The following is a 9,535-nucleotide window of genomic DNA, read 5'->3' as shown; positions in this document are numbered from 1 at the left end:
CAAATTTCAAGAATTATCGAAATCGTGTCACCTCCTATGTTGTACGTTTACGCTAATTATGCAATTTTACGAGTTCATAGTTTTCTGTATATAATTTGTGTAATTGCATAATTTTCAAATGATTTAATTCCGTTCCTCGACCGATAAAGGTGAAACCATTCTTCACATACGAAAATGATGATCAAAAACTTATAGATGCTCATGATACGGCTCACCGTTTTACCGCTCATTTTCAAATCGCCACTAACGACAAGCCCCTGCTTTTGACCAATTCTGTCTGAGTCAACGACTTGGTACAAACGCACATTTCCCCTTTCGCCATGCATACAGTTATTTCTCCCACCAAACATACCAAAGAAAGAAATATGCGAATAGTTCGGTTATTTGACCGTCAGGAGCGGTAATTCGTAAAACGTGTTTTTGGTTGAATTTCTCTCATGGTCATGAGAGTTCTCTCTATTCATCTCTGATTCGATTATCATGCTAAGAGACGACACGACACGCTAATCGTGGTGATACTATCGTGTTGCAACGTGCCTATGTGAAAACTAACCTATATCGATATTTTAATGTTTTTGCTATGGATACTCCAATATTAACAAAACAACAACAGAAACAGTCATTGTCAGCGAAGAAGGGATCAGTCAAAGGATTACGAAATGTCTTAGCGCAACCACAAGATAGTTATTGGTAAGTATAAAGTCTACAATTCATATATAATTCTAATTAATAATTTCATTTTAAAGATACCATACTAAAAATGTTTATATTTGCATTATATATATATTTTTAGGCCAATTGTTGATGAAGGAAAGTGTCCATTGTTGGAAGATATTTTAAACAAGTAGGTCTTAAAAAATTATGAAACATAGAAGATATTGGTATAAATTAATGCTTTTATAATTCATATTTGTAGATTAATGCCATCTATAAAACGTCCATCCAAATTAATTCCATGGTCACAACTTAGACATATGAAGAAAGAAGAACGTATAAAAGCCAAAAAAGAAGCGCTTCTAAAGCAAGAGAATATTTCTAATTCAGAATTAGTGTAAATATTCTTAACTATATTGTTACACACTTCTTAGATTCACATGTACTTTTAAAATTTACATTTTTAGAAATTCTGTGGTCTTGGGCATAAATCATATCACAAGATCTTTGGAAAAAAACAATGTCTGTTGTATTCTAATGGATGCGAACATTTCACCGCCGCTTTTAATAAAGCATGTTATTCATATGGCACAAAATAAGAAAATACCAGTATTATTATTGCCTAAATTGAAAACTGTAACATTAAACACCATAGGATTTGCATCTGCTGCGTGTGCCTTGAAGGTATAATTATTTAAATACATAAATGACATTTTGCTGATATTATTTTATTTTTGTATTTTTATTTCAGAATGTCGTGATGGATTTTACGGATCATCATTTTCATCCTCTGTATACAACAATATGTGATATTTTCAAAGATGTACCTTTACCAAAAAATAGGCTCCAATTATTCAAAGATATTGAAACATTAGAACAGATTACATCAGATAAAGAAAACAAAATGAGCGTTGAGAGTGAATCTCGAGTCTCGTCAGAGCCAATTAAACATACAGTATCTACTAATGTATATATGTATAGATCTTCACGCAAAGAAAGGGCATTTGTTCCACCTAGCATAGTAGAAAGTTCCACAAATGAGCCCATTGTGAAAAAAGAAGAACAAGATAATTTTATTTCTTTAACTAATTATGATTCTGATGAATTCGATACAAATATAAAGAAACAGACAAGATATATTAATATTCACGAAGATCGGCATCCGACAAAACGAAAAAAGTTTCCGAGAGTTACTAATACATCTGAAAATGTTAAATATTTACCTTTAAAAGTCAAACGGTTACAGGGTAACGTTAATCGTGCAAAAGCGGCGAAAGTTTCCAAATATAAAAAATAATGTCGCATCATAGTAGTATCATATACTTCATGAATGTCATCAGAGAATTTCTTATCTTACATGTTAATAAATATCGAATATACAAATACACTTTTTATTTTATTAAATAAATAGTCCTTACATCATATATATATACATATATGAATACATATATATATGTATATATAAATATACAGAAATAAGGAAACTCTATTTTTTATACATATAAATACATTATATACAAAAACTATATTTCCATATAACTAGTTTATATATATAACAACTTTTATTTTTATTTCTTATGACAGAAGTGTTTTTACTGATTCATTCCTTTAAATACAAATAAACATATTATTATACATAGTATATTAGGTCTGATTATTTGTTAAGATAAGTCAGTCTTTCATATATGTTGTGTCCACATAAAAACATGCAGCATAGCATGTCGTTGATTTGCATATAAATATCATATATATGGAGCTTTATAAAATATTAAAATTGAAGATACAATATTGATTTTACACATATATATTTAATGCCTAAGTAATTGTAGTATCATACAGGCAATGTAGAATTTACCGAAGACTTGAACATTCTTGTAAAAAACATTAGGCCTTTAGTTCCTCCTGGTATATGACTTATCAAGAATGATAACATAGCTATTAATTGCAAAACAGCACAGAGTACTGTTAGTGGAGTAGATTGTAAATGCAGAGCGCAATAAAGCGTTCCTACTAAAGTTACAAAGTAGGATATACTGAAACACCTTCTTTCAGCACTGAATAATGACTTTAAGTAACTTAATGGACCAAAAAGGAAGCAAAAGCTATAAAAATTAATTCAATATAAATCTTATTTTATTTCTGACAATGGTGTCCGTATTCATCAACTTACCTTGAGAGGAAGAAAGCACTTCCTAATGTATACAGAAGTGCAAATTTTCTTGCTTTAAGGAGCAAAACTGGGATATAAATCGCCGACAAACAGAAACAAAGTATACCCATAGAAAAGCATGCAACAAATGCTACTAGCCTTTGTACTCTTGTCTGTTAAGGAAAGATGGAATTTGTTAACTTTATTATGTAGACTTTTTAAGAATATTTAGAGGGTTAGGTTGTACTAAAACGTATATACAAACCATGCTAGGACAACATTCCTTTTGTGTTCCTTGGATCCATCCCGCTTCTTGTTTATCATCTTCGCTTCTACCGAACCATTTTCCAATATTCGCTTTCGGTATCGTCACCGAAGGTACGGTAATTTTGAATTGTTTTTCATTTTTACTGCTAAGAAGATATTCGTTTAGTTCTTTGTTGAGATCGGCCATTTTGACACGTCGCCATACTTTATATTTATACGTTTATATACACAAAGTACAATAGGCAATAATTCCATTATAAAAGTTATCTTTACTTCATAGTATTCTTCAAATACTAATCTGGGAACATGACATATTCGTTATCTTCATCGTACTCTGACAAGCAAGAAGTGCACTCTGTAAACTACATATGTTATATGTACATATCGCAAGTGTGAAGTTCAAATGTACCGCACATGCACTTTATGTATATGCCGATAAGATAGATTTCACCTTATCTAATTACATTTTGATCGGCAAGAGAATCGTAGGGAGAATGATTGCAAAAATGATTACATCCGTGATGAGTTTTCAAACTTACATTTATTTAAACAAATCAACATTGACCTCATAATTACGGGTTGTATACTGCATTTGTTGCATAGGTAATGCATCACTCTATTACGCAAGAACTATGTGTCCTGCAACGCGTGGTATCATTTTGGGATTATTTGACAAAAAATCAAATACATCGGGGACGGGGGAGACTAAGTATCGACAGTACTCTAATTGGGACTAGAGAAATTCGACTAGAAAAAAAAAAAAAAATGAGCGGTCGATCTTGCTCGCTTAATAGTAGTTGTAATAATAATGATAATAAATAGCAATAGTAATAAATAATATTCAATAATAATGATCGCAGTCATAGGGCTAATAATATTCACAATGATGATAATACTTCTCAGAGACATGATAAACATGATAATGATAATAATAATAATAATAATAATAATAATAATAATAATAATAATAATAATAATAATAATAATAATAATAATAATAATAATAATAATAATAATAATAATAATAATAAATACATCAGCAATAATAAAAAGCACAACGTAACAATAATCGGGGACATAAGTAACAAATCGATCACATTCGAATACAGTACACACTACGAACCGTAATTCTTTTTTAACAGGTTCATCGTCATTTTGCATTTTTTTTTTTTTTGTCATTTAATGATTTTATCGCTATATACGTACTGATCACGGTCACTCGATCTCTCGATTATACGATACATAGAATGAGACTGCTAATTATTCAACACGAAGGCTCCTAAAATCATTCTCATACTGCGAAACGAATCTTTTTTGTCGGGATTAAAGTACTTATCAATTACATTGCTGGGTATGTAATGTACGTGTTGTATACGTGAAGACCCATATTTTGTACGAAACATACGTATAATATCTATATATATATATATATATATATAGATAAACATATGTAGCATACACACATACCGGTCTTCATATGTCATCATATGTATATGTTTTCTCACCTTCATGCGTGATCCACTATGTGGAACATGTGAATGTGTGTACGTGTCTGGGTGTATCGTATTTATATGTATGTAATACCCGCGTGTTTTTCATTAACTATAATATTTTGGCTTTGTCTGTCTTTTAATTTGTTTTTTTCTTTCCCCTTTTTAACGCTAATGGCAGCACAGATACAATATTATTCTTCTTTTTTTTTTTTTCTTTGTTTTACATTGTATAGCATCTTAACGTGCCCGAGTCTTCTCTTCTTATAGAAATAACGTGTTATGAATCACTTTGTAACGGGCGTTTAGCGGCTCCCCTGCGCGCGGAAACCGCTAAAATCGCCGCCATCCGAATGATAATTACGCAATTAATACATTACGCTGTGTATACATTTATACAGTACGCAATGAATACGTCGGAATTAATTACTGTATGCACTACGAAGGAAAGAACCTATATATGTATATGTATACGTGTGTACTTCGAGAAGAAACGAATCGCTATGCAGCGCGTTATTATAGTACGTTTAATATAAGTGGCGTGGCTCCTTCCTGTTTCCCTTCTTTTGTCCCTTTTCTACTTTCTCCTTCCTTCCTTCTTCATCCCTTCTTTTCTTTCGAACTTATCCTATTCGGCGAACTGATCGCGTCGCATCGTTTCCTTCGTCTTTTTTCATCTCGCGAAAACAATCGTCTAGAATGACGATCCACGTGGAATTTCAAACGCAAAAAGGAACACCTTCGTGTATACGATGCTCTGGTATCCGATGAAAAACACATCGTGACCCTTCTCGACGTCACGTATCTATACGCTTCGTTCTAAAGGCGACCACGCGAATCAGATTCGCGTGTGATCTCGAGAAAGCTCGATCGGGAAAGGATCCTGCTCGCTATATAAATACTATATCATATTCGTGTGCAGCTACGAACGATCGTCGAGTTTTAAACAATAAATGCAACAACAGCCTTTGTCTCGTAAAAGTACATATCCGTAATTTATCAGCTATCGTTAATCGGCTACAACATCGGCGTCCTTAAATATACGTAGCGAGAGAATAAGAAAGTAATCGAAACAAGAGATAGGGCTCGTACGTCTAAAATGATCATAGTCTTCATAGCTCACATAAGTACACATATGCGTTTGTATGTACATGACTGTATTCGTGTATGTATACGTGTATATGTTTATGCGTGTACGCGTAAATATCTGTGTGTATGTGTTGAGTCATTAAAAACCCTTGGAGCCTTCGAGGGGAAATGTAAAGTGAAGCGTTCAAAAAAGAACGTGTCTCTATCCGCTAACGATTTACGCTAGAATAATCCTTAACCTCTGAACGAAGAAAATGGTGTGTCACGGTTTCTCGAGATCAAACGAATCCTTCGTGAGTCGACGAAAGAAAGACAGATTGCTAGCCACGGATAACTGCCAACTAATTAAATATATTATCGATCAAATGCAACTAATGGCGTATAATTATCTGCAGACTGCCCCCCCACCCCCTTAAACGGTACTTACAAATACCTAAGTGAGAATTTCTCGTACGCTATGCAACGGTAAAATCAGGCGCGCAGTATTTTAGACATTGCTTAATCTCTCATTTTCTCTTTTTTTTTTTTTTTTAATTTTCTTATACCGTTGTATCTGTTGTAGATTTTTTGTATTTTTCTATTTTTTTTTCAATTTGTTTAGTTTGTTCGATCTCGTCTTAAAACACCCGCAGTTCCATAGAAAAAATTTACGAGCACGAGATCGCGCGTAACACGCGGAAGAAAAAAAGGGAATTATATTCGTCTAACTCTTTAGCTTTTTTATTTTTCTTTTAAATCTTTTTTTTTCTTCTTTCCTTTTTGTTCCGTTCTTTTATTCCTCGCGCGATTCTTGCGCAAGCAAAGTCGTTGACATTTAATCCTTTTCCGTTAAATATTTTTTTTTTATGCTTTTTTAAAATTTATCATACTTTCGCTCTCTCACTTTCTCTCGATCACTTTCTCTCCTTTTCTCTTACTTCACACTTTTTTTTTTCATTCTTTAGAAAATAATTTTTATCTCTGTGAGTTTTCTTTGTGTTTCAGTACGCTTTTCTTTTTGTAATTTTTTGTTTTTTGTTTTTTTTTTATAGCGATAACGTCAAGTCCTACACGAGTAAAGCCCGATACAAACGAGCGACGTTTGTTCGCGCGATATCACTGCGACCCTACGTCTGCTTGGTTATTGTTAATTGGGAAAACAAAGAAAGACGTACGATTGTGGCGATATCGCGCTGATAAAAGACGCTCGTCTGCATCGGGACTTAGAAACCGATCCGAAAGTTCCGATTTCTATTCGTGCGATTAGTTAGAATTAAAGCGTCCGTCGCGAATCTCTAATCTTTCTCTTCTTTTTTCTTATCTAGATTACTTCACACCCCCGCGACGTAAAACCACCTCCACGTTGCTTGCAACAGGTTCCTACAACGAGACGACATCGAGAAACCGCGAGGAAAATGAATGATCGAACAAAAAATTCGAGTCCGAAGACTTTGGGAGGAAGTCCCGAGTTACAACAAAAATTCTTTCTTTCTTTAACAGAATATGTCTTCTCTCTTTACCTCTTTTTCTTCTTGTTCTCTTCTTTTGGCATACACGATATAATACGATCACGCGCATTATGCAACTGTGCTATTGGATACTCTGGTACTCGTAATTTAGAATTATAGTTATTATACATTATTAAAAATATGTACAAAATCTGTGTGTACGCGTGGTGTATGTGTTCATGTATGTCAGATGCATGAAAATGTTCAGCTGTGTTCATAGCAGCTAACATAGGCGTTACTTTGAAAAATTGATTAACAAAGTAACACACGTGTTAAATGCTTCTAGACAATAAAATGCTCGTTTCTGTGTTCTTGTATTTATGTTCGTGTAAATATTATGTTCGACACGTTCGAAGCACTGATTAATCGGTATAGCACAGATCGATGGATGATCGGGGACACATTGAAATCGAAATACAAAATGGACTTTCGATCGAGGCTTCCTCCGTATCGTCAGAAAACGTCTGAATCTCGTTGGAATAATATCAAAAATCTAAAACGATCGAGTATCGCGGCTAAAGAAGCCGGCAAGAGACCGACGAACGTGTGTACAGAGAGCATATGCGTTTTACAATATGTATACAGTACTCGAAAATCCTCGACGAGCCGCGAGTTTCGTCGATTCCACGGTTACCAGTCAATGGAAAAAGATTCGCTACTGAAAAAACATACCATAGTCGTTAATAAGTACGTGCAGCCGTCGATAACGTGGATTAGTTGCGTTTTTATTTCGCTTAATCTTAGTACCCCATCCTTAAGTGACTATTCAATGAACTGTAAATATAATCCTAATTAATATTGCACGCGCCGGCACATAGGGGCTGCTAAATGTCGTGTAGCTCAGCTGTCAGACAGCGGCCCCCTTTTTTCACTTCCTTTTTACTTTACTTCATGTATGAACTTAATTATGCGTATTATGCATTCGCGAATCGATCCATCCGAGACCCTGAGGGATCCACTATTTTCACTATACGACGACGAGTCGTTGACGCGATTTTTATTATTATTCGCGAAAACAGAAAGGAATATGTAACAAAGGTGTCCTTCTCGTCGAGTCCCGACGACTCACCGAACGAACTTTTATACTCTCGTCTCGTTTTTGGCACGAGACCGATTTACTCGTATAACCCTCACAGTGCACTTTAATCGTATCGCTCGTTTTGTTTCGTCTTCCTTTCCATTCGATTATCCTACGATCCTTTTCTCGTATTCGATCTGCCTACTCTTTCATCAGCAACACGCAAACCGCATAGTTTTTGTAACTCGCCTTTCCATTCTCCTTTGTATTCGATATTTATATCAACTATACTTAAACATCTAAGCTCGTATTATTATCGTTATGTCAGATGTACCATTTAATCGAATATTATGCTCGATCGTTAACGCGTCGAGCTGTACTTTTCGGTGCTCAGTGTTGCTGAAAAAGTTCAGTATTATTGAACGAAAAGTCGTTCTTCGTTTATCAGAAGAGCGCTCACACGAGGGCTACCATGATTTCTAGTTTGTTCGTTTTGAGTATTTCCAAGCGTTGTGACTCGAACTTGGTTTGATTAGTCCTTAACTTGACCCCTCGCCTCGACCTTTGTGTAACCGCTCAGTTTTTAACATCTCTTTTTTACTTTTTTCTTGTTTTTTCTTTTTTATAGAAAGAATCGTTGACTTTTCAACTACTACTACTTCAACCGTTTTCTTTCGGTACATGCTCGAAATTTTCGATTCGTAGTCTTCGTTTCGTAGGCCAACGATGTGGAATTGCGCCAGCGTGGATAGCCGTCACGAGATTCTCGTTCTCGCGTCATCTTTATCCTCTCGTTCTTTCGTTCCTCTTCAATGGTAACTATACATCGTTTATGGTGTTCGTAAATTTCTTCCTCACCTTGTTCGTTCGCTCTCATGAATCCACGGTCTCAGTACGATTCCTAGCTACTCATCCATCACGCGTCGACGATGAGTGAAGCAGAAGCAGCAATTGAACAAAGTGAATGGCTCAGAGACGGAAATAACCTTGTCATCGCAGTTGCACGCAAATTTCTCTTTAACGTTCTCTTTTTTCTACACCGGTACAAAATATCTAAGCGGGCTAACTATGAGAAACGCCACCCCTCCTTCCAATCGTATAGACGAAAGGGAGGGACGAAATTAATTATAAAATACCGTCGCTTCGATTTCGAGTACCGTCAACCGTTTCCTACCGTCCCCACTTAAACCGTCGTCACGTATTCCCGCAACTCGGTCGTTTCAGCTAACCTGTCGTTAGTAAACCACGGGTCCTCGTATTGGGGCACCTCCTCGCTGCGAGCTCTATTAGGAGCACGTGCCCGTTCACGAGCACGCATTCGGGGCACCTCCTCGCTTAACGATCTCTTGGTAATCCCCATCGTCACGGGAACCTCTAACAA

At 35.4% G+C, this 9,535-nt stretch overlaps 2 protein-coding genes across 2 annotated transcripts; one reads left to right on the top strand and one right to left on the bottom strand.

Annotated features, from left to right (window-relative positions):
* Positions 1–324: 324 nt before the first annotated feature.
* Positions 325–2,039, top strand: LOC100649651. Its single transcript, XM_012320713.3, has 5 exons — positions 325–690; positions 794–844; positions 917–1,051; positions 1,122–1,338; positions 1,406–2,039. Exons 1-5 carry the CDS (start codon positions 581–583, stop codon positions 1,949–1,951), a joined length of 1,059 nt encoding a protein of 352 aa, XP_012176103.3. The 5' UTR covers positions 325–580; the 3' UTR covers positions 1,952–2,039.
* Positions 2,040–2,442: 403 nt separating this feature from the next.
* LOC100649763 (protein transport protein SFT2) lies at positions 2,443–9,342 on the bottom strand. Its single transcript, XM_003394217.4, has 3 exons — positions 3,069–9,342; positions 2,825–2,976; positions 2,443–2,756 (listed from the first exon to the last, which is right to left on the bottom strand). Exons 1-3 carry the CDS (start codon positions 3,255–3,257, stop codon positions 2,486–2,488), a joined length of 612 nt encoding a protein of 203 aa, XP_003394265.1. The 5' UTR covers positions 3,258–9,342; the 3' UTR covers positions 2,443–2,485.
* Between the last annotated feature and the right edge of the window lie 193 nt (positions 9,343–9,535).

The sequence above is a fragment of the Bombus terrestris genome, chromosome 3, assembly GCF_910591885.1.
Source record: "Bombus terrestris chromosome 3, iyBomTerr1.2, whole genome shotgun sequence".
Classification (NCBI taxonomy): Eukaryota; Metazoa; Arthropoda; class Insecta; order Hymenoptera; family Apidae; genus Bombus; species Bombus terrestris.
The sequence above is the reverse complement of the archived record's forward strand: the minus strand, read 5'-3'. Positions and strand labels throughout refer to the sequence as shown.